A 25,506-nucleotide genomic window follows, 5' to 3' on the forward strand; every position below is an offset into this window, starting at 1 on the left:
TTGCCAAAAGTATTTATTCTATGACAGAGGAGATCCACTGCAGAATCCAGCATCCAGAGAGGGATTTTTTTTCTCTATGAATGGTGAGATACTACAGATAGTCTTGTCTGAGAATAACATTATGTTGACTGCATCAAGCCCTAAGATACTTAGAGCCTCCTGGAAGAGATCTATAATCACCCAGAGTTTGGCTTGTCCATCTGCACAGAAAGAACAAATAAATGAAGACTATCTATCTCCTGGGTTTCACCATGCATCTGAATGAAAACCTTATAGAGCTTGTCTAACACTATGCACATCTAGAACAGATAGTATAGAGCAATAAGTATTAAGTACTTAAATTCTTCAAGCACTGTGCTCAGCTCTGGAGATAAAAGTACAAAGAATGAAACAACCCCGGCTTACAAAGTTTCTAGATTATGGGTTGGGGGAGGGAGACAATAAGTGTATATAAACACATAGAGCATAAACATAAAAGTATTTACCAAGTAGTGAAACATAAGGTAGTTTGGGAGGAAAGGCACTAACCCTAAATCTGTGCTTGTTACATTATCAGTTATAACTTGGAAGAACAGATGTCCACATTGGTACAGACCCCAAACAGTCACAGAAAACCCTCTGCACCAGCTTGCAGTAGATGGAGTAGACACTTGGTTCCCTAACATAATTCTACTTAGAAGTGGTCCATTAAGTTTGATTTTTCTTTCGCAGTTCTGTGATGATCTGATGCTGACATTTAAAATTTTTCTCATCCCACACCATCAACTCCTGTCCCCAGAACTTGGACCACAAATTTCCCATTTCAGGCCCATGGTCAATGCATACTAGATGACTGTGCCTGCTACATCTACTCATTTCACCTTGCTTCATAGCATGGCTGTGCTTCTTTGCCTCTCTCCAAGTTTACTGCAGAAGAGACTCCAAGGACCTCAGACATCCACCAGATATGTATGCAATATAGAATGCCTCTTCATCAATATAAAATGGCTTTTTCATCACAATCACAAAACCATCCCTTCTCCTTTCTTTACGCTGCACTCAATTTACTCTATACTCACTTTTTAACAAACACCCAGGGAAACCCTCTAGCACATGTCAAATAATGATCAGTAATGTCAAGAGAGTATCTTGGTAATCTTACAGCAGTGATGACCAATTATAAGATGCTGTGATTCCCCTTTCACTTTCATGCTCAGCTGCCTGCCTCTTACCTCATATGTTCTCAGGATTTAACATAGCCTTCACTCAAGTTCCTTCTCTGACTCATCTAATTCACTCTCTCTTTCCTATATACAGACTCACTCCTCCACACTACTTACTAAACACTTCTCAAAACTGTGTGCACCAACTGTTTCTCTCCCAACCTCAGGCGCACAGCTGTTTTCCCTTGGTGTGCATTCTCAGACTCTTAAGAAAATCCCCCCCTTCCTTCTTTTCTCTTGCTCTCTGGAACTGAGGGGTGAGTATAACAGAGGGGCCTCATAGAAGAAACTGTAAACCACCTTCCACACATTGATAGCACTTTGACTAGTTTCATAATTTTAAAATAATATTTCATTCCAGTTAAAAGTTTTCCCATATTCATTATCTTCATAAAGTCCCTCTTCTTCCATGGCATGATACAAGTACTTACTAGATTCTTTCTCTTCCTGCAATTGTTTCTAGCATTTCATTGATTCTCTTCTTGCTGCAGTCTTTTTATCATCCAGCTTTTCTTCTCTTCTAATTTCGTCTACAATCTTCACTTTCTCCTGGAGCTACTGTGGCTAGACACAGTGGCTTCTTACTTACTACTTCTGCAACCACTCCTACTCTCTCCTCCAAATCCCCTTGCAGGGTAATTTTTAGTACACTATTCTCCATTTCAATCTCTTACTGTTTATTTGAATCCATCTTCAGCCCCAGAAGACAGGATTATCTTCTGATTTTATGATTTGCACTTAAAGATCTCTGAAATCTATTTACGGATCAGTGTAATCCATACTTGCTCTAGGAGTTCACAGGATTTTTATCACTTTTTTTTTTTAATTTAGAATTCAACTTTTCAATTAAAACTAACAAGTGCCATTTAAGAGGCATGGATTGTGATGCAGGGGAACGAACCCCTGGATCTGGCTTCAGATTCCCCACCATCCCTTACAACCCGTGCTATTTTGGGGCAACTCACAACCTGCTAGGGGCTCAGTTTCGTTGTTTTTAAAATGAAGGGCTTCACCAGATGGCCTCCAAAGCATCTAGGTTCAGACTCCGAAAAGGCAGGACTAAGCCTTACTCTTTTGGCGTCTGGGCTGTGCAGCACCTAGCAGTGAGAAGGCTCAATGAAAAGATGAGATGTTCAAAATGACCCAAGCTGGCACTTGGGGGGGGGGAAAGGGCAGGGGGGACGCCTGCTAGAGAGCGACGAGGTCGCGAGCCCCCAGCGAAACGTAGCTCCGACTGCAAAGGACTCGGGCTAGCCATCCAAGGCGTCCGTCTGCATTAAAGCGGAGAAGAGAGTGCCTGCGGCCAGAAAGCTGTGGGACAACAGCCGGCTGAGCCTCTCTCCGACCTAGGAGGAAGTCGACAACATGCACGGAGAAGAGCGGAGGCAAAGCCCCAAGTCCTTCGTCCCCCCGCCCTCTTCTTCCGCACCCCCTCTTCTCAACTGCCCCCCCCAGCCCCGTCGCCCGGCGCGCAAGTGACGCCGGGAAATGCCCACATCCGGGAAACCTGGAGCGGAGTGCGGCCGCAGCAGCGGCGGCGGCGACACGGAGCGAAAGACAAAATGGCGGCGGCGCCGGTGGCGGCCCGGCGCTGAGGGGAGAGTCTGGTCCTCGCGGCCCCTCCCTCCCCCCCGCTACGTGCCGCGGTGGCCGGCTGCGCCCCGTTCCGCTCCCGGACCCGGCGCAGCTCGGATCCTGGGGGGCCCCGGCACGGGCTCGAGCCTCAGCCCGAGCCGGGCCTCCGGCCCGCGGACGTCGCCGTCTTAGAGTCCGCAGGTAGGTCCGGCAGGGCTGGCCGGGCGGGTGGGGCCTGCTTTTTCCTCCGCCTGAGGCCCGGGCCGGCGGGGCGGTGGCTGCAGCGGCCCACGCCCATCGAGGCTGGCGGGGGTCCAGGGGCCACAGCCGCCGGCGGGAGGGCAGGGCAAGTCGGCCCGGGCCTGGCTTGGCCCGGTTGCATTGACCCGATCTGTGCCATGCCCGGGAGAAGATGTGAGGTTGGGTCTCGTTCGGTGCCTGAAGGAGACCCCCTGGCTTCGAGGCTTCGGAGCGGCCGGGAAGACGGCTTCACGCAAGACCGTCCCCCTGGTCCTGGGCAGAGAAAGGTGCGGACGGGAGGCTGTACATCTGTGCGTGCCCGGGGACCCGGGACCTCTGTGGGACCGACTCGGTGCATCTTCCTGGATGCGTCCTCGTCATCTGGTCTCGGTCCCGTTATCGCCTCTTGAGGCGATCTTTTATGGCCTAACCTCCCAGGACCTCCTCCCAGGAAAGCACTCTTGACATGAATCTCAACTCCATATGCCTAGGACAGCACTGAGAATTCTTTCATCCCTCCCACCTACCCTAATAAATAATCTTTTGATCTTCATGAAGTGCCCCCTTCCTATCCCAAACTGACCCCTTTGTAGTTTTCCCTCTTGTCTTTTAGGAGACAATTTCATATTGAAAAAAGTATCCTAAGAACTTATTCACCTTAAAGAATCTCTGGAAATCTATATGCATGGAAGTTTTTGAAAGCTTAGATAATGTTGGGTTACTTTTAACATCTGGGAACTGATGGTAAAGATTTAAGTGACTGAATAAAGAAATGGTGAATGGAGGTGAAGGAAGCGGGGGGGCTAAAAGAATATTGGATAATCCTCTTTTTTACTATAGGTAAAAACGACTGCATTTCAGGAGAAGTGCAATTACAGCGGTCCTTCTCCATCCCTTTCTGTAGGCTTCTCCAGTTAGGGACTCAATAAATGTTTAATTCTGTTGAGTTCCCACCAATATAAGAATAAAATAGAGTGAGATTTTACACATATATTCAGTATGACTTCTTTGTGCATATGTAAACCTGAAACAGTCTATGTAAAGTTTCTGGGGAAATTGGTAGTTCCTCCAAATTTTCAGAGCTGGAGGGAACTTTAAACCAAACTCCTACCCTGTGCAAGAATCCCTCTGGCAAGTTCTTACCATAAGGACTATGAACTTTTTAAAAAATGTTTTGTTAACTGTATTTTCAATATAATTGTTTTCTTTTGGAAGGCTATATATTTTTTATTTTATGCATTTAAAAATATTCTGAAAAGGGGCTGTTGCATCACTGTACTGCCAGAAGGGTCCATAACACAAAAAAGATTAAAAACTTCAGCTCAACAGCATTATTTTCAGTTGGTTAGTCCAGGTTCTGCTTAAACACTTTAAGAGATGAGGCGGTGTAGTGCAAAGAATATGGGACCTGGGAGTCAGAGAACCTAGATTTGATTCCTGGTTCTGCACCTTACTATGTGAGCATAGACAAGTCATTTCACTTCTGTGAGTTTCAGTTTCTCTTATCTGTAAGATGGAAATAAAAACATACTAACTTACAGAGTTTTATGAGGAAAAGAGATTTGTACACCATAGAATGCATTGTTAGTTATTATTTGTTATTATAGACTTGCCATGCCAGCCCATTTCATTGGTGAACAGCTCTAATCATTAGACAGTTCTTTATTTTGAGCTGAAATCTACCTCCTTAAAACTCCGACTCATTTAAACTCAGGCCTGATTGCTTCTCAAGTTTGTTTGGAAATGTGTCTACCTAATACCTTCTTTAGTAAATAGAGTAAATATTTTATAACCTATGACTGTGACCTTTTAATTTTTTTTCATCCTTGAGTGTATCAGGATCATCCTAGTTCTCAAGCTGACTTCTTCCTTTGATTTGATTAGGTGCTGAAGAAGTATCTTAGTCAATCTGATTGATTCTTACTTCTTACTCTAATACAACTTTCCTAATTTCGTTTGATATCCCTAACTTAGGCTCCTCAGTCACCTAAGAATGCATCTTTGTAAAGTTTAGCAGATTGATATTTGATTTGTATGTTTTGGTGAGGTTATCAAAATTGATTGAATCTCAAATTGTTTATTTTGATAGGATGTTTTTGCACTAAAAGTTAGATTTCAAAACATTTCTCATTTCTTTCAGGGAAAAATAGAAGATAGAAAGTTGTAGTTTGAGAACCTGTTTTATACTAAAATACCTACATTTGTAGTTTCTATAAGCAGGGTAATTTTTCTTTATGAATTTGACAGACAGGTAAATAGGCTGCCTGATTCCCTCAGGCAATGAAGGAATTTGACTGGCTTAACAGTAAAGGAAGTAGCATTGTACTCTCTGATCAGCAACTACTGCAGGAAACTAGGTCATGGCACATGCTGGGTAAGGCACATTCTTTCTAATGGGTGAATGTTGATTGAACATGCCTTGCCATTGTTCAAAATCTCATGGACAAGCTTCTACCACGTGTGTATGTGGGATTTTTGGATTCTTCTCTGTGAGTTTAACTTACCTATGACTTTTCCTCTAGTTCTGATATATTATGATTATATTCTTGGAACAATGCCAGCTTTGGTTTACTTAGCTAGTTATTTACTAAAGCTAGCCTTTGCTTAAGTATTGAGAATTTTTTTTAGAATATGGAAATGTGTTTAACTAGTTAATATTTTTATAAATAGAAATGGTGATCCTATTTTGTTTTCAGCTTGAGAATAATAGTGATTCATCTGTGCTTCTTGTGGTCTCTAGAGATTGTTTCTATCCAACATAATAAAATACAGTTAATTATTTGAAAATGAATAGAAAGAAAAGTTTTGAATATTGTGTAGACTCCTGTAATATTGTAATGGAAACAATTACACCATGAGGCTTTTTGTTTCTTTAAAAGGAATGATCATAACTTTTCTGAAAAACTAAAGATGAACATCACACAGAGTATAATGGAAAGATGCATGGTGGATATGACCAGGTGACAACATATAACTAAAGAGGAACTCTGAAGTATAAGATTAAAGGATGTAATCAAATAGTTGTATAACAGAAAGAAAAGAGGAGATGATCAGGTGATGGGAGTGAGGATTTTGCCCTAAAAAGAAATTGAGAGACTTGCCATTCAAGTTTTTATTAAGAATAAGCTCAGCACAAAGCTTGACAAAACCCAAGAGATAGGTCTCTGTAGCTTTCAGAAATTTCCTTGTGTTATGTAGGGTCTGTGACAGTACTGTTGATTTTTTTTCAGTAGTCATATTACTGATAATCTCATGTAGTGCCTTACAGTTTGCAAAGTATTTTTCTTACAGTAACCTTGTGAGGTAGGTACTGTAAGTTATCATCATCATTATTATTTCCATTTTATATATGAGAAAACAGAGGGCACCCAGAGAAAATTGACAGAGCTAAGATATGTAGTGTCTTGTTCATGGACAGCACGGAGGCCAGTGTCATCAGATCAGAGAGTACATGGTAGGGAATAAGGTATAAGAAAACTAGAAATGTAGGAGAGGGCTAGGTTATGAAGGGCTTTGAATGCCAAACAGCATTTTGTATTTATTCCTGGAGGTGATAAGGTGTTTATTGAATAAGGGGCTGACAAAGTCAGCCTGTGCTTTAGGAAAATCACTTTGGTGACTGAATGGAGGATGAGGTAGAGTGGAGAGAGCCTTGGAGGAGCCAGACTGTCAGACTATTGCAGTAGTTCAGATGGGAGGTGATAAGGGCCTGCACCAGGGTAGTGGTAGTGTCAGAGGAGAGAAGGGGGAGTTTTGGAGAGATGTTGCAAAGGTGACATTGACAGACCTTGGCAACAGATTGGATATGGGGGGTGAGAGATAGTGAGGAGTCAGTGAAGAGACCTAGGTTGCATTCCTAGGGAACTTGGAGGATAGTGTTGCCCTCTACAGAAATAGGGAAAGTAGGAAAGGGGAAGGATATTTAGTGTTGGATGTGTTGAGGTTAAAATGTCTGTGGGACATCCAGTTCAAGATATCTAAATGGCAGTTGAAGATTGGAAATCAGCAGAGAGATTGGGGCAAGCTAGGTAGATTTAAGAATCGTCAACATAGAGGTGGTAATTAAATCCATGGGAGCTGATGAAATCATCAAATGAAGTAATATAGAGGAAGAAGAGAAGAGGGCCTAAGATAGAACCTCATAGGACACTTTTGGTTAGAGGGTGTGATCAGGATGAGGATCCAGTAAAGGAGATGAAGGAGTGGTTAGACAGGTAGGAAGAAAACCAGGAGAGAATGGTGTCCCAGAAACCTAGAGAGAAGAAAGTGTCAAGGAGATGAGGGTGATCAAGTGTTAAAAATTTCAGAAAGGTCAAAGAGAATGAGGATTGAGAAAAGACCATTGGATTTGGCGATTAAGAGATCATTGGTAACTTTGGAGAGAGCAGTTTTGGTGGAATGTTAAAGTCAGAAGCCAGATTGTAAGGTGTTAAGAAGAGAGTAAGAGAAGAGAAAATGAAGGCACTTGTTGTAGATGGCCTTTTCAAGTTTAGACACAAAGGGCAGAAGATATATAGGATGATAGCAGGAGATAGAAGGAACAAATGAAGTTTTTTTTGAGGCTAGGGGAAACATGGACATATTTGTAGGCAGTAGGGAAGCAGCCAGTAGAGAGAGAGAGATTGAAAATACATGATAGAATGGGAGTGATGGAAGGGGCAATCTGCTAAGAGGAGACAGGTTGGAATGGGATCTCTTAGCTTTGATAAAGTAAGGTCACTGGGGCAGCCAGGTGGATAGAGCACTAGCCCCAGAGACGAGAGGACCTGAGTTCAAATCTGGCCTGAGACACTTGACACTTACTAGCTGTGTGACCCTGGGCATTTAACTTAACCCCATTGCCTAGCCAAAAAAAAAAAAAAACTTCATCATGTGAGATAGGAGTGAAGGAGGAAATAGTGATAGAAGGCATATGCGATGAGGAAGAGAGGAAAACAGGGAGCTCATAGTATATTACCTCAAATTTTTTCTTTTTTTTGGTAATATATGAGGCAGGGTTCTCAGCTGAGAGGGTTGGAGAAGGATGAACAGGATGAGTAGAGCTGCTGTGAAGAGTATGGTAGTGAGTGCATGAAGGAGGGATAGTAAGATTGCCCAGTAGCAGTGAAGGCCAAGTTGAAGTTGTTTAACGTGAATGTGTAGTGGATCCAATCAGAATCGTTGCTTAATTTTTTTCCACCTTTGTTCAACAGAACTTGTATAGAAGTGAAGGTAGTTCTTAGTGAGTGGTAGGAGTGATCTAAGGCTAAGGTTTGGCAGGGCTAGATTGTTGAAATGATAAGCCGTGCTACTAGAGGAGGATATAGAGTTAAATTGGTCCATGAAGGAGTCTAAGAAGGGAAAAAGAGAAGAGAGTGGCTAAAGCACAGGAGATGGCCTCAGAGAAAATTGAAGGGTCAAGGGGTTGAAGAGCAAGTTGTGAGTGAAAAGTAAGACTTGGTAGGAGAAGGCAGAGGGAGAGGTAAGCAACCCATAGATTATGGTCAGATTAGAGAATTTCAGAATTCTTGAACGTGAAGATGTATGTTTTTGGGTGATGGCGAGATCAAGGGTGTGATCATCTTTGGATGTGGCTGAGGTTTTTAGGATGTTTGAGGGAGAGCCAATATGAAGGTTGTATAACCCGTTATTACTATATGAGCCATTAAGTGATAATCAGTATGCTTTAGACCATAACTTTTTCTTAATTTAGAAATGTGATGTTGAATAAAATAGTTAACGTGAAATCCATGAGCTTTTGAAAAGAAATTTCTAAATTCCACACATTTGTATCTAGGTTTTTTTTAAATATCACTGATTTTGCCTCAGCCCTTCCGCTAAAGTTTTGTTCTCATGCTTCATTGCAACATGCATATTCTCAAAGGCTATTCTAGTTGAAATATAAGTTCTGGCAGGTCCTAATTAGCTGAATATATCATCTGAAGACAAAACCAAGCCAAATTCAGTGGTATTTGACACCAGAAGGAAAGTTGGCTACCAGATGACAATTTTTTGTTGTTGTTAAAATAACTCATGAAGATTGTCTATTTAGGTGTGATGGGGTTATGATCTGTATTATTAAAGGTAGTACAATCTCTTTAATGATACGTTCTAGAGTTTTCCTAGAAATTGAAGTCAGGCTCGCTCACATAGAGGTTGCAGGCTCCAGTCTCTTTCCATTTTCCATGATCTTTCGAACACTGCTCACAATGGCTTAGAAATCACATCTGCTGAGGATTATTTTCATTCGGGCCAGGTAACTTGAATTCATCAAGGCCGCTAGGTGTTTTCTTACTATCTCCTTACTCATCTTGAGTATCAGCTGTTAGTCATTTTTGTTCTGTCATTTCTTTCAGTGCAAAGGTTATTCTTCTTATCAGAGAAACAGAATCACCATAAGAACTGAAGATAGCTTAGGTTATATACCCCAACGAGTTTGTTGATGAAAAAAAGGTCTCTTGTTTACCAAAATATTTATAGCACCATTTTTTTTTGTATTAGCAAAACACTGGAAACAAAGTAGATGCCTATTGATTGACTTAAATTATGTTACGTGAATGTAATGAAATATTACTTTGCTATAAGAAACAAAATATGATGAATACAAAGAAGCATTGAAAGACTTACACATGCTGTTGCAAAGTGAGGTAAACAGAGCCAAAAATATATTTAAAAAGTGACTTGTGGTGTTCTTCATTCATGTCTGACTCTTTGTGACCTTATTTGGGATTATCTTGTCAAAGATACTGGAATGGTTGGCCATGTCCTTCTCCAGCTCTTTTTACAGATGAGGAGCTGAGGCAAACAGGGTTAAGGGATATACCCAGGGTCACACAGTAAGTGTCCAAGGTCAGATTTGAATTCAGGAAGATGAATCTTCCTGATTCTAAGCCCAGCACTCCATCCATTGTGCCACCTAGCTGTCCCTACACAATGACAATGAAAAGAACCACCAAACCACCAAAAAAATCAAAAGTGAATGTTATAAAATTAAAATAAATATAACCCCAAAGGTTTGAGAAGACACATTTTTCCTACTCCTTTACAAAAGTGAGAGGTTGGTCAGTCAACAAAAATTTATTAAGTACACAGTATATGCCAGGCACTGTGCTAAGTTCCAAGAATACTAACTTAGGTAAAGAACGATAGTCCTTGCCCTTAAGGAGTTTATAGTCTAATAGGAAAGACCATACATAGAAGAAAGCTGAAAAGGGGAGGGGGGAATGTAACCAACTGAAAAGTTCTAAGAAGTATAGCTTGCTGGGAAAAGAAGAGATAGTTAATCTGATTACCTTCCTTAAATGGAGGTTCTGGGAGGAGTCATCCAGTCAAAGGGATGGTCCTCAAGGGCAGAAGGTACTTCTGAGGTGTCATTTCCAGAGCTGAAGTGATTTTCCAGAATGAAGAGATTTCTGGAGCATGGTAGAGACCAGAAGAGTGCAGCCTAGTGAGGAAGAGATATTTATGAGTGAGGAGCATTGCATGTATTTTCAAACTTTTTCTCTGTATTGATTGTTTTGCTGATTTTTTTCTCTCCTTTAAAAAAAAATCTTTGTTATATAGAATGACTCTGCAGGAGGCAGAGGGAAATTGAGACTATGTGAAAACAAGATAGCAATAGTTTATTTTTTTTAACTGAGCATCTCTGCCTTCTCTGTGCTATCAGTTAACATTTTGACCTCTCCAAGCAAACATCCTATCCCTTCTTTGATCTTCCATTTTCTCTCAGTATAGCTTGGGGGGGGAGGAACCCCAACTTTTTGTTTTCCTTAGCCTCCTTTGCTGAGTTCAGCTTCTTCTGAGCTTTAGTACTTTTTATGAACAGTGCTGTGATACTTTGAAGCTACGTGTTCTCTACACCAAACGAGTGATCACCTATCGTCCCAGTACATATTATTGCTGGTGTATATATCCAACCCTAGCCTCTCTCTTTAGGTCCAGTCCCACATCACTAGTTGCCAGTTAAATGTCTCCAAATTGATGTCCCATAGGCGTAACAAACTCAATGTGTCTGAAACAGAATCTCATTATCTTTTCCCTGAGACTTCCTGTTAACTTCCTCATTTCTGTCTTTGGCAACCAGCTTTGCCATCGCAGTCATCCTTGACTTTTACCTCTTCCACTTCTAGTCATTTGCCAGGTCTTGAGAGTTTTAATTCTATAACCTCTCTTGCATCTGTCCCCATCTCCCAGATGGGAGATTATAGACTACTATAATTCAGGTCTTCCAACATCTTCCATCTCAACTGTTACAGTAGCCTCTTAATTGATCTCCCTGCATCCAGTCTCTCCCTTTTCCAATCCATCCTCTGCACAGCTGCTCAAATTGATGTTCCTAAAGCACAATTCGAATCCTATTACTACTCTGCTCAGGAAACTGTAGTGGTTCCTTATTACTTCTAAGATAAAATACAAACTTCTGTTTGACATTTTAAATCCTTTGTATTCTGGCTCCAGCCTGCCCTTCTAGACTTATATTACTCTCCTTCACACACTACTTGCTGTTCTTTATATGTGACATTGAATGCCCTATCTCTTTGCCTTTGCACAAATTGTCCCCCTTTACCTAGAGGGCATTCTTCTCACCTACAACTCTTGGACACCCTAGCTTCCTTCAAAGCTTGGCTCAAATGCTACATCCTATGTGATGATGATCCCACAGTTGCTAATACACATCATTACTCCTCTCATAACTGCCCCTGAAATTACATTGTATTTACTTTGTAAACATCATGTATTTATTTATTTGTGTTCATGGTGTTTCTGTCCAACAAAAGCTTGAGGTTTTCCGAAATGTTTTATCTACATTATTTCACTTCATTCTAGCAGTTTCCCTGTAAGGTAAGTGGGGTATCCCCATTTTGTTCATGAAGAAACTAACTTACTTAGAGAGAAGCTAAATTACTTATCCAGGGTTACAGTTAGGAGGGGAAAAAAAGCATTTATATATGTCAGGTACTCTGCTAAGTGCTGGGGATACAAAGAATAGCAAAAACAATCCCTGCTTTCAAGGAACTCGAATTCTAATGGGAGAGATAAGATACAAATAATTTGGTACATACACCTTATAAACAAAGTAGATGGAAGGAATCTCATAGGGGAAGCCACTAGCAGCTGGGGAACCAGAATGTAGAATTGACTGGGTTTGGAAATTGCATATGAAATCTGAGGAAGAAAGAAAATGTCATGAAATCCAAAATGGGAGGCTAGGTGAATGGTGAAGCTACTCACATAAATAGGAAAGTCAGCATTTGGTAATAGAAAGACTTAGAATTAGCTCTGTGAGTCTTTGCTGTGATATGACTTTCGGCAACTCATTTAACCTTTCTAAGCTCCAATTTCCTTATCTGTAAAATGAGAATAATAATTTCCACCCTGTCCTACTTCCCAGGCACATTGTGAAAAAAAAACCAGTATATAAATGTGAATTATTATTAAATCAGAAAGAAACATTTTGAGAGACATTTGATTCGGTTTTAGACATTGCAGTGTTTGTGATACCCTAAGGAAGTGACATGGGATGTAGACTTATATGGAGGCCATCAACACAGAGATGATAGTTAAAGCACTGAGAATGAATGAGATTGCCAAGGGAAAGAATGTAGAGTAGGAATTAAAAAGAGCTGAGGGCAGAAGCTGGGGGAACTATCAAGAGTAAGGAGTAGGGAAAGAAAAGAAGACATAAATCATAGATTTTGTCAGTTTTTTTTTTTCTTAACATGAGAAGAGGAGTTGTAAAATCCAGAAAGTTGAGGTAAGCATTTAATAAACAGCACTAAATTCAGTATGCCTCATTACTTAGTGGATAGAGCCACAGGTTCTTCTATGCTTTGTAGCTCCCATTCTTACAGTAAAGTTTGATTGCATGAACTCTTAGCATTATAGCAAAGCCACAGTTTCTAAATCTATCCAAGATATTACATCTTGGAAATCATTACAAGTGATTTCCTGAAAATAATTTTTGAAGCCTTTCTACATTAGAAAAATGTGACTTCAATGAATTGCTGTCTGTTTTAACAACTACTGTATAGATGGAATTTAGGCATTTTTAAGTAAAATGTTACCATTTAGGCATAACCTAACTTACGGCTCAAAAAAAATCTTCCAATACTGCAGAAAATGATGTATTTTCATATAACAAACAAAAGTCGGCTCTAGATTACACAATTAGATTATGACCATCTAAAGGAAAATCTAAAGGAGTCAAATTAAGAGAAGATTGACTGAAAAAATACTTAGTTTCTAGATTTCTGTGATGCCATGACCAGATAATGCAAGGCCAGTATTTTGACAGTGCAAATAATTATAAATACACTTAGAATCACCAGGATTAGTCATTTTTAACTCTTGTTCTGTTCATTGGTCATAGCTTTTAACATACTTAAAGGACCTCTGATTTTATGTGTGAATACTTTCTACACCCAAGTAGATCATAACCCTTTCACATTTAATAAGTTGGAGTGACTAAACACTTTAGTTATTTAATGTCTAGTTCTTTGCTGTTGATGGCCAGCTAGGTGGCAAAGTGGATTGAGTGCCAGGCTTGGAGTCAGGAAGAACTGAGTTCAAATCCAGCCTCAGACACTTTCTAGCTATGTGACCTGGGCAAATCACTTAATACTGTTTGCCTCAGTTTCTTCATCTGTAATATGAGCTAGAGAAGGAAATGGCAAACCACTCGAGTATCTTGGGGGTCATGAAGAGTCAGATGTTACTGAAATAACTGAACAGTAGCATCTTTGCTGTTGAAATTCAGAGTAGGCTTATCTGGAAGAACAAAAGGTCCAGAATATCAAGGAAACTAATGAAAAAAAATGTAAGGGAAGGTGGCCTAGCTGTACCAAATCTTAAATCGTATTATAAAGCAGCAATCATCAAAACTACTTGGTATAGAGTGGTGGATCAGTGGAATAGGCTAGGTATGCAAGACACAATAGTTAATGACTATAATAATCAACTATTTGATAAATCCATAGACTCCAGCTTCAGTGATAAGAACTCACTATTTGACAAAAACTGCTAGAAAGCTGGAAAATAGTATGGCAGAAATTAGGCATAGACCAACATCTTACACCCTATACCAAGATAAAATCGAAAGGGGTACATGATTTAGATATAAAGACAGATACTATAAGCAGACTAGGAGAGGAAGGAATAATTTACCTATCAGATCTATGGAGAAGGGAAGGATTTATGGCTAAACAAGAGATAGAGAACATTATGACTTTGATTACATTAAATTGAAAAGCTTTTGCACAGACAAAGCCAATGCAACAAAGATTAGAAGGGAAGCAGAAAGCTGGGAAATAATTTTTACAACCAGTGTTCCTGATAAAGGCCTCATTTCTAAAATATGTAGAGAACTTAGTTGAATTTATAAGAATACAAGTCATTCCCCAGTTGATAAATGGTCAAAGGATATGAACAGGCAGTTTTCAGAGGAAGAAATTAAAATATCTATAATCATGTGAAAAAATGCTCTAAATCACTATTGATTAGAGAAATGCAAATCAAAACAACTCTGAGGTTCCACATCACACCTATCAGATTGGCTAACATGACCAAACAGGAAAATGATAAATGTTAGAGAAGATGTGGGAAAATTGGAACACTAATGCATTGTTGGTTGGGTTGTGAACTGATCCAACCATTCTGGAGAGCAATTTGGAACTATGCCCAAAGGGCATACCCTTTGACTCAGAAATACCACTTCTAGGTCTGTATCCTAAGGAGATCATAAAAATGGGAAAAGGACCCACATGTACAAAAATATTTATAGCAGTTCTTGTTGTGGTGGCCAAGAATTGAAAATTGAGGGGATGCCCATCAGTTGGGGAATGGCTGAACAAGCTGTGGTATGTGTAATGGAATACTATTGTGCTATAAGAAATAATGAGCAGATGAACTTCAGAAAAAACCTGGAAAGACTTATATGAACTGATGCTGAGTGAAATGAGCAGAACCAGGAGAACATTGTACACAGTAATAGCCACACTGTGCAATAATTAACTATGATTGACTTAGCTCTTAGCAATACAAGGATCTAAGAAAACTCCGAAAGACTCGCGATGCAAAAAGCTATCCACATTCAGAGAAAGAACTATGGAATCTGAATGCAGATGGAAGCAAACTATTTGCTCTCCTTTTCTTTTGTTGTTTGGTTCTGATTCTTCTTTCTCGTGGTTCATCCCATTGGTTCTAATTTTTCTTTATATCATGACTACTATGAAAATATGCTTAATTTGAATGTAAAGGTAGAGCCTGTATCAGATTGTATGCCATCTTGGGGAGAGGGGAGGAGAAAGAGGGGGAGAAAATTTGAGACTCAAAATCTTATGAAAGTGAATGTTAAAAACTAAAAATTAATAAATAAATTGTTTAATTAAAAAAAAAACAAAAAAGAAAGAAATTCAGAGTAGGCTGATCCTTGGACAGTAGACATAATCCACTGCCCAGCCAATACTTGAAACCTTTCAAGTTTTGTAGGCTCTGCCAGAGCTTAGGCTTCCCTGGCATAGGCTTCAAAAGCTGAGGATAGCTGGCATTCCCAGACATTCAAACATCTGTGATCTCATCAGTGTGAATATTCTCTCATATGTTATAAATCATAGCCCATCCATGCATGCCATTCGTATGCAACTCTTATCCTTGTCCTCCCATAAGTTTGCCACAAGGGATCCATCCAGTGTGCTGGAGACTTCTCTTGCTTTTTGACATCTTAAAAATCCCAGTAAAGTGCCATTAGTTATTCCTTGCTGTCCTCATGTGACCAACCCATCTCTTCTTTGCTCATACATTTTTTTGACATCCTTTACTCTATTTCTCCTTCACAAACACTTTTGAGTTGTTAGGTATCTCATCGGGAGGCTCTAAAGTATTCCAGGGCATGATGCACTTGCAGACTATCTTGGAACAGACTCCAGAGGATTTCAGCAACTTTAGGAAATTCCCCTTTTACTTAGATTCAACTGATCATCTTGGTAAACACCTTAATGAGCATATGTTGCCATGTTCTATGCGTTTCCTGATATTAATTAAAGCATGTATTGATAATCAGAGGGTTGTTGAACACGGTTATCTCTGTTGTTAAATATTTCCAGGAACCTTGTATAATTTTGATATATGAATGAGAGACCTTTTTAGAAGTGATCCTAGAAGGTAGTGTTTTGCTCTATTGAATCAAATACTGTTTTTTTTTCATTGACTCCTTTTTACATTACACTAGAAAGCATAGGAATAAATGAAACATTCCTTAAAATAACAAATAATGTTTATTTAAGACCATCAGTAAGCATTATCTATAACTGAGATAAGCTCGAAGCTCTTCCAGTAAGATCAGGAGTGAAACAAGGATGCCCCTTATCACCAGTATTATTCAGTATAATACTAGAAATTGAAGGAATTAAAATAGACAACGAAGAAACAAAACTGTAACTTTTTGCTGATAATGTGATAGTATACTTTAAAAATCCTAGAATCAACTAAAAAACTACTTGAAACAATTAACTTTGGCAAAGTTGCAGGATATAAAATAAACCCACATAAATCATCAACATTTCTATGTATTACCAACAAAGTCCAGCAGCAGGAGATAGAAAGAGAAATTCCATTTAAGTAATATTAGACAATGTGAAACATAGACAATGTCCACCAAGACAAACCCAGGAACTATATGAACGCAATTACAAAACACTTTTCACACAAATAAAGCCATATCTAAATAATTGGAGAAACGTTAATTGCTCATGGGTAGGTTAAGCCAATATAATAAAAATGATAATTCAACCTAAATTAATTTGCTTATTCAGTGCCACACCAATCAAATTACCAAAAATATTATTTTATAGAGCTAGATAAAATAACAATTCATCTGGAAAAACAAAAGGTCAAGAATGTCAACAAAATCAATGAAAAAAAAACTGTGTAGCCTAGTCATACCAGATCTCAAAATGTACTTCAAAGTGATAATCATGAAAACAATCTGGTACTAACTAAGAAATAGAGTGGTGGATTAGTGGAATAGATTAGGTATACAATACACAGTAGTAAATGACCACAGTAATCTAGTGTTTGATAAATGCAAAGATCCAAGCTTTTAGGACAAGAATTCACTATTTGACAGACTCCTGGGAAAACTGAAAGCAGTTTAGCATGTGTAGACCAACATCTCACACCATATATCAAAATAGGGTCAAAATTGGTACATGATTTAGACATAAAAGGTGATCAAAACATATAACCAGAAGACAATGAAACCACAGCTCCTATATCCAAAGCCTCCAAGAAAAATGTGAATTGGTTCCAGGCCATGGAAGAGCTCAAAAAGGATTTTGAGAAGCAAGTAAGAGAAGTAGAGGAAAAACTGAGAGTGATGCTAAAGGAGACCCAAAAAAATACTGATGAAAATAACACTTTAAAAAATAGCCTAACCCAAATGGCAAAAGAGGTTCAAAAAGCCAATGAGGAGAAGAATGCTCTAAAAAAGCAAAATTGGCCAAATGGAAAAGGAAGTCCAAAAGCTTACTGAAGAAAATACTTCCTTAAAAATTAGAATGGAGCAGTTGGAAGCTAGTGGCAATTTGAGAAATCAAGGCACTGTAACACTAATCCAAAAGAATGGAAAAATAGAAGAGAATGTGAAATATCTCATTGGAAAAACAACTGACTTGGAAAATAGATCCAGGAGAGAGAACTTAAAAATTATTGGACTGTCTGAAAGCCATGATCAAAAAAAGAACCTGGACATCATCTTTCAAGAAATTATCCAGGAAAACTGCCCTGATATTTTAGAACCAGAAAGTAAAATAGAAATTGAAAGAATCCACCAATCTTCTTCTGAAAGAGATCCCCAAAGGAAAACTCCTAGGAATATTGTAGCCAAATTCCAGAATTCCCAGGTCAAGGAGAAAATACTGCAAGCAGCCAGAAAGAAACAATTCAAGTATTGTGGAAACACAATCAGGATAACACAAGATTTAGCAGCCTCTACATAAGGGACCGGAGAGCATGGAGTATGGCATTCCAGAGGGCAAAGGAGATAGGACTACAACCAAGAATCACCTACCCAGCAAAACTGAGTATAATCCTTCAGAGTAAAAAATGGCCATTCGGTGAAATAGGGAACTTTCAAGCATTTCTGAGGAAAAGACCAGAACTGAAAAGAAAATTTGACTTTTAAATACAAGAATCAAGTGAAACATGGAAGAGGTAAACAGGAAAGAGAAATCATAAGAGACTTATTAAGGTTGAACTGTTTACATTCCTGCAGGAAAAGATATTTGTAACCCATGAGTCCTTTGTCAGTATTAGAATAGTGGGAGGGAAAAAAATTATATATATGTATGGATGTATAGATAGATAGATAGAGGGCACAGGGTGAGTCAAAGATGAAGGGGTGATATCTGGAAAATAAAATTAAGGGGTGAGAAAGGATTATACTGGGAGAAGGAGAAAGGGAGAAGTAGAATGGGGTAAATTATCTCACATGAAACAGATAAGAAAAGGCATTTACAGTGGAGGGGAAATGGGGGAAGGTGAGAGGGAATGAGTGAATCTTATTCTCATAGGATTTGGCTTAAGGAGGGAATAACATACACAGTGGGGTATGGAACTCTATCTTACCCTACGGGAAAATAAGGGGAGAAGGGGAGAAGAGAGCGGAGGGTTGATAGAGGGGAGGGCAGATTGGGGGAGGGGATAATCAAAAGCAAACACTTCTGAGGAGGGACAGGGTCGAAAGAGAGAATAGAATAAATGGGGGGTAGGATAGGATGAAGGGAAATATACTTAGTTTTTCACAACATGACTACTATGGAAATGTTTTGCATGACTACACATCTATAACCTATATCGAGATGCTTGCCTTTTAAATGAGGGTGGGTGGGGAGGGAGAAAGGGAGAAAATTTGGAACCTAAAGTTTTAAAAACAAATGTTAAAAAAAAATTGTTTTCACATGCAACTGGGAAATAAAATATACAGGCAGTGGAGTATGGGAGTCTATCCTGTCCTACAGGAGAATAGAGGAGGAAGGGGTAAGAGAAGGGAAGCAGGTGGGAGAGATAGAAGCGAAGGCAGATTAGGGGAAAGGGTATTCAGAATGCATACTGTCTTGGGGTTTGGGGAGGGATGAGATGGGGAGAAAATTTGGAAATCAAAATCTTGTGGAAGTGAATGTTGAAAATTAAAAATAAGTAAATTAATGAATCTTAAAAAAAAAAAAGAAGAAGAAAAAGGATCTGGAAGGATTCTCCACTGGCCATCTTCTACCCTCTGCAGTCAGAGACAGAGAGAGGAGGACTCCAAGGGCTGGAGGTACTGATGAAGTATAAGTTTCAGGGTTGATGTGATCTTTCAGGATGATGAGTTTGTTGAGACCATGATGGAGTCCAGGAGTGTAGCCAGTGGGAAATAGTGGTGGAATTTGAACCCATGTCCTATGACTCTGGAATCACTGCTCTTTCTATTGTTCTGTGCTGCCTAATCAGTTAAATTTTTTCTTGATGTTTTTAGTTGCTTACTATGTCCAGTACTTTATGTTTGTTTTCTTCAGTATAGTATTCATAGCATATAGGCATAAGGCTTCTGGGTAGTTTACAAGTCTGTGAACTCTCTCAGTCTTAGCTCTTGATTCCTGTTTTCCAAAATATTTTGCACTCTTCTCTCTAAAGTCACTGAGCATTCAAGTACAGTCAAGTTTGGCATAGACATTCCTAGAAATCACTGTGCTATGTGAAAACCACAGGGCTTATGGAGAAAATGAATTTGGGGCACAATACTCAAAAACTTCATCAGTGACAAATTTGAAAAAGATAGGAACCTAATAAAATCAGTTAATAGTTTTATTCATGTTAAATTGTTAATGAGTACATAAATACTACAATAAATAGTGGTGGCCTCAGCGTTCAGCTGTTGCTCAGCCTTTACCCTGGTTTTCATAGCTGGAGAAGGTGGAAGTGAGGAGTAGAATGTTTGGGTGTAGAGCAGCCCTCCTTCACCCACAGCTACCACCTACTGTACCAGAAGATATATAATAAATATAGAACTTTACCTTCGAAGTTGGAGGTGGGTATCTAAGTATGATCCCAAGGGAAGCCACCACAACTGGGATATAAGGACCCCCCTCTATGGGATCTGGGTCACTGATGAGGAGCCCTGTGAGAGGCATAGGATGGATTACCTTATAACAGGGAATGACCTTTGCTGCATCCTCATCCATGAAGTGCACTGAGGGACCATGCCTTACTTTACACCACCACTATCCCCTACACACAGTGGGAAGAGAAGGAGGTGGGGGGAGAGAGAGAGAGAGAGAGAAAGAGAGAGATCTGCACTGAGTCCATCACTTCTCTAACAGGAGGTGGGTAGCATGTTTCATTATGAGTCCTCTGGAATCATGGTCATTGATCATAGTTCTTAAGTCTTTCAAAGTTGTCTTTACAGTGTTGTTATTCTATAAATAGTTCTCTTTCTGCTTCATTTTGCATCAGTTCATACAAGTATTCCTTGATCATTCTTAGAGCATAATAGGATTTCATTACATTCATCTACCATAATTTGTTAAGCCATTCCCCTTTATTACCACAAAAAAAGAGCTGCTATATTTTTGTACATAGGTCATTTTCCTCTTTCATATCTTTGATATGTAGGCCTAGTAGTGGTATTGCTTGGGTCGAAGGGTATACACAGTTTAGTTTTGCCAAGAAAATCCCAAATGGGATCATGAAGATTCAGACACAACTGAAGACGACTGAACAAAAATTGTGTTCCTAATCTGATGTACCTATTTCTTACCCAGTACCAAATTATTTTGATGATTACGGGTTGGCAATAGAGTTTAATATCTGGAGCAGTTAGGATCCCCCCTTCCCAATTTTTTTGTTCATTCTATTGAAATTTTTAACTGTTTGTTCTTCCAAATGAATTTCGTTATTATTTTTTCCTAGCTCTATCAAATAATGCTTTGGAAGTTTGATTGGCATAACACTAGATAAATAAATTTAGGTAGTATTATCATTGTTATTATATGGCTAGGTGACACAGTAGATAAAACACAGGGCCTGGAGTCAGGAAGACTTGAGTTTAAATCCAACCTCACATACTTACTAGCTGTGTGACCCTGGGCAAGTCACTTCACCCTGTGTGCCTCAGTTTCTTCATCTGTCAAATGAACTGGAGAAGGAAATAGCAAACCACTCTAGTATCTTTGCCAAGAAAACCCGAAATTGGGTCACAAAGAGTTGGACATGACTGAAACGACTGAACAACAACAAATACTGTGTGCCAGGCTCTATGCCAAGCACTTTACATTTATCTTCTCTTCTGATTCTCAAAACAACCCGGGGAGATAGGAGCTGTTATTATCCTCATTGAACAGGTGAGGACACTGAGGCAAATGGAGGTTAAATGACTTGCCCAAGGTCACATAGCTACTAAGTGTCTGAGGCTGGATTTGAACTCGGGTCTTCCTGACTCCAGGCTTAGCATTCTTACCTACTGTACTATCTAACTGCCCAGGAATGCTGTTCCACTTTACCCCCACTTCTTAATTTCCTTGGCTTCCGTCAAGATTCAGTTTAAATCCCACTTTCTGCAATAGGCTTTTTCTGGTGATATCCCTCCATACCCCTTCATGTGGCTCCCACCACCCTCTAGCTGCTAAGTGCCTTCTTCTCTGAACCTCATCTGGGCCCTCACTGCCTATAGTAGGCAATCCTACTATACTTTCGTTATCAATTCACTATCCCACTATCCACAGCAACTCTTCCAAATTGGCTCCCCTATCCCCTAATCCTTACTCTCTCAGCTGAGAACTTTGCCCATATTTAAAAAAAAAAAAAAACAATTGAGGCCATTCACTATGAACTTTTTCTTTTCTCTTCCTCCTCATCTCCTATCATTCAGGTGTCTTCTGCCACTTTCTCCTCCTTCACCTATCTCACATGATGAGATGACCTTACTCCTTACCAAGTTAACCCTTCTACTTGTTCAAGCAATCCTGTTCCATTCCATTTCCTTCAACAGATTGCCCCCTTTGTCATTCCCACTCTTTTGCTTATTTTCCATCTCTCTCCCTCTACCGGTCTATTTCCTACTGCTTACAAACATGCTCATGTCTACCTTATCCTGAAAGAACCCTCACTTTACCCTTTCATTCCTGCTATTCTGTATCTCTTGTGCCCTTTGTAGCTCAACTCAAAAAAGGCCATCTATAGTAGGTGCTTCCACTTTCTCTTTTCTCACTTTTTTCTTAACACCTTACAATCTGAATTCTGACCTTATCATTCCACCAAAACTACTCTCTCCAAAGTTACTAATGATCTCTTAGTTGCCAAATCCAATGGCCATTTTTCAATCTTTATTCTCTTTGACCGCTGTGCAGCCTTGTGACACTTGATCACTCTCTCATCATTAAGACTCTTTTCTGTAGGTTTTCAGAACACCACTGTCTCCTGGTTTTCCTCCTACCTGTCTGATCACTCATTTTCTATCTCATTTGCTGGATCCTCATCCAGATCATACCCTCTAACCAAAAGTGTCCCACAAGGTTGTGCCTGGCTCCTCTTCTCTTCTCCCACTATACTACTGTACTTGGTGATCTCATCAGCTCTCATCAGATTTAATTACCATTTCTGTGCTGATGATTCTCAAACCTATCTTTCCTGCCCTAATCTCTCTGCTGACCTCCAGCCTTACATCTCCAAGTACCTTTCAGACATCTTGAACTAGATGTCCAGCAGACAACTTAACCTCAATGTGTCCAACACCAAACTCAATATCTTTCCCTCTAAACCCTTCGCCCTTCCTATCTTTCCTGTTACTATTTCCTGTATATAAGATGCAACAACATCTTTCCAGTCCCTCAGGCTCTCAACCTAGGAGTCTTCCTGGGTTTCTCATTATCTCTCATCCATCATATCCAAGCTGTTGCCAAGGCCTGTTGATTTCACCTTTGCAACATCTCTTGGATATGCTTCCTTCTTTCCTTTTATACTGCTACTGTTCTGGTCCAGGCCCTCATCACCTCACACCTGGACTATTGTAATAGTTTGTGGGTATCCCTGCCTCAAGTCTATCCTCATTCCAGGCCATCCTCCCTTCAGGCACTACAGTGATTTTCTTAAAATGCAGGTCATGTTTCCATGTAGATGGCTTCCTTTTGCCTCCAGGATTAAATACCAAATGCTCTGTTTAGTCTTCAAAGCCCTTCATAACCTAGCCCCCTTCCACCTTTCTGGTCTTACACCTTTCTCTCTAACACATACTCTTCCATCCAGTGACACTGGCTTTGTGGCTATTCCACAAATAAGACCCTCCATCTCTGGGCTGCCAGCATTTTCTCTGGCTTTTCCCCTTGCCCGGAACGTTCCTCTTGTACCACTCTTGACTACTGATCTCCTTGGCTTCCTTATCTTCTACAGAAAGCATTCCCCAATGCTTTTTAATTCCAGTGCCTTCCCTCTGTTAATTATTTCCTACTTATCTTGTATATTGCTTGCTTTTTAAATATTTGTTTTTATGTTGTCTCCCCCTTAACTTGTATATCCCTTGAGAGCAGGGACTGTCTTTTGCCTCTTTTGTTCTTAATTCTCAGCATGTAGCACAGTACCTGACATATCATAGATGCTTAATAAATGTTAAAGGATGGATTGTATATATCTTGTATTACCTAATTATTTACCTGTTGTCTCCTCCATTAGAATATGAACCTCTTGAGGGCAGGGAATATTTTTGCCTCTATATTTATTTCCACTGCTTAACATGGTACCTGGTACATAGTAAGTACTTAATAATTGTTTGTTGGCTGTATTATTCTACTGCAAACTTATTGATAGTCCCTGGTGTTTGTATAATATCTTATATTTTTCAAAGTTCTTTTACTCATTGATCCTTGGAATATTTCTGAGTATTTTAAAGTAAGGAAAATGAAGTATGGAGAGCTTGTGATATGAGCCACATAATAATTCATTAGGAGAATGGAAATTCCTGACTAGAGTCAATGGTCTTTTCACTATAATCAATTATAGCTGTAATTTTTTGTCATTTTCAGAGTTGAAGCATTTCAGCAGGAAAGAATCCAGCAGACCTCAATGTTTTGTGAAGTACCATTTTCACCTTTTGCTGGAGAGAATACTGAAACTACCAAGTAGCTTTGACAGATATTCATGTGAGTGAATCCTTTGTGAAGGTTATACAGATAGATGTTTTCATGAAGAGAGGTGAAAAGCCTGAAGGGTATAGACAAATGAGGCCTAAGACCTTTCCTGCCAGTAACTACACTGGCAGTAGCAGGCAAATGTTGCAAGAAATACGGGAGTCTCTTAGGAATTTACCTAAACCATCAGATGCTGCAAAAGCTGAGCACAGTATGAGCAAAATGACAACTGAAGATCCTCGACAAGGCCGAAATCCACCCAAATTTGTGACATATCATAAAGCTTTACAAGAAATACGAAACTCTCTACTCCCATTTGCAAATGAAGCCAGTTCATCTACCAGGAGTGCATCAGAAGTTAATCGACAAATGCTACACGATATGCAAATTGCTGGATTTGATGAGGTAAGAGCCTTTAAAGACATTAAAAAATATTTCATTTATATAGACCCAAGATTTACTACAGGATAAGGAAAGGCACTAGACCTGTGATTTCATTAATATGGAAAAATTCCAGATAGGAAAGTCCTTCTATCAGTAAGGTTGGTGTCTTCTCTGCAACTTACATTCTTAGGAGTTGCCTAGAGTAGATGATGGCAAAATACATTCCACATTCCAAATCTGGCCCACTTCCTGTGGGCCAATGGTTTATTGACTACTGGCCTAGAGCACTGAGAGGTTAAGTGCCTGACCAGGGTTGAATAGCCAGTATGTTAGAGGCAGGCAAGGATTCAGAGCTGGATTTGAGACCAGCTTTTACAAGATTAACTGTAGGTTATGCTAAATACTGCTTTTTTGGATTGCTTAATTTTCTAAACAAGGGATCTACCACCATGTGATAGAAATATGATTTGAATCTGAAGCACAAAAATTGGTTGAAATGTGTATATGCATTATACACATATTTTAAGTCACTCACAAAAATTTTTTTTAGTCCTAATGCCATTTATTCATTTACATGAACCTCCCACCTCAGTATCTAAGTACAATAAAAAAAAACACACTAAATTCTTATTTAAAACTAAAAACTTATTCTGCTCTTCCTGGAGTAGCCTGGGAATTCAAAGGACAGAGTATGGAGTCAGAAAAATTCAGTATAGCCACAGATAAAAGGTTTGAGGGAGGAGAGTTGATTGTGTGAATGTGTAGGGTGATGATCTAGGTAACCAATACAGAAGTAAACATAACTATCTTTATAAGGGAATGACAGAGGGAAAGATTACGATGATATATCAAGAAGCCAAGTGGTGTGTTCAGTTCTAGGGGATTGTAGATTTTTATTGGTGGTCAGCTTTCAATCATTTCAATATAAAAATATAGTATAGCTAATTCAGATGTTACAAAATAGTCTTTATTAT

At 39.4% G+C, this 25,506-nt stretch overlaps 1 protein-coding gene across 1 annotated transcript in view; it reads left to right on the forward strand.

Moving 5' to 3' along the window:
• The first annotated feature begins 2,909 nt into the window (after nt 1-2,909).
• The window catches only part of LATS1 (large tumor suppressor kinase 1), a 44,416-nt gene continuing 21,819 nt past the window's right edge, over nt 2,910-25,506 (forward strand). The window contains exons 1-2 of the mRNA XM_027857983.1: nt 2,910-2,978; nt 24,044-24,553. Of these exons, the coding sequence (XP_027713784.1) occupies nt 24,203-24,553 (351 nt within the window). The 5' untranslated portion in view covers nt 2,910-2,978; nt 24,044-24,202. The remainder of the gene's footprint in view (nt 2,979-24,043; nt 24,554-25,506) is intronic.

This window comes from Vombatus ursinus, unplaced genomic scaffold (genome assembly GCF_900497805.2).
Source record: "Vombatus ursinus unplaced genomic scaffold, bare-nosed wombat genome assembly UNPS02012602.1, whole genome shotgun sequence".
NCBI lineage: Eukaryota > Metazoa > Chordata > Mammalia > Diprotodontia > Vombatidae > Vombatus > Vombatus ursinus.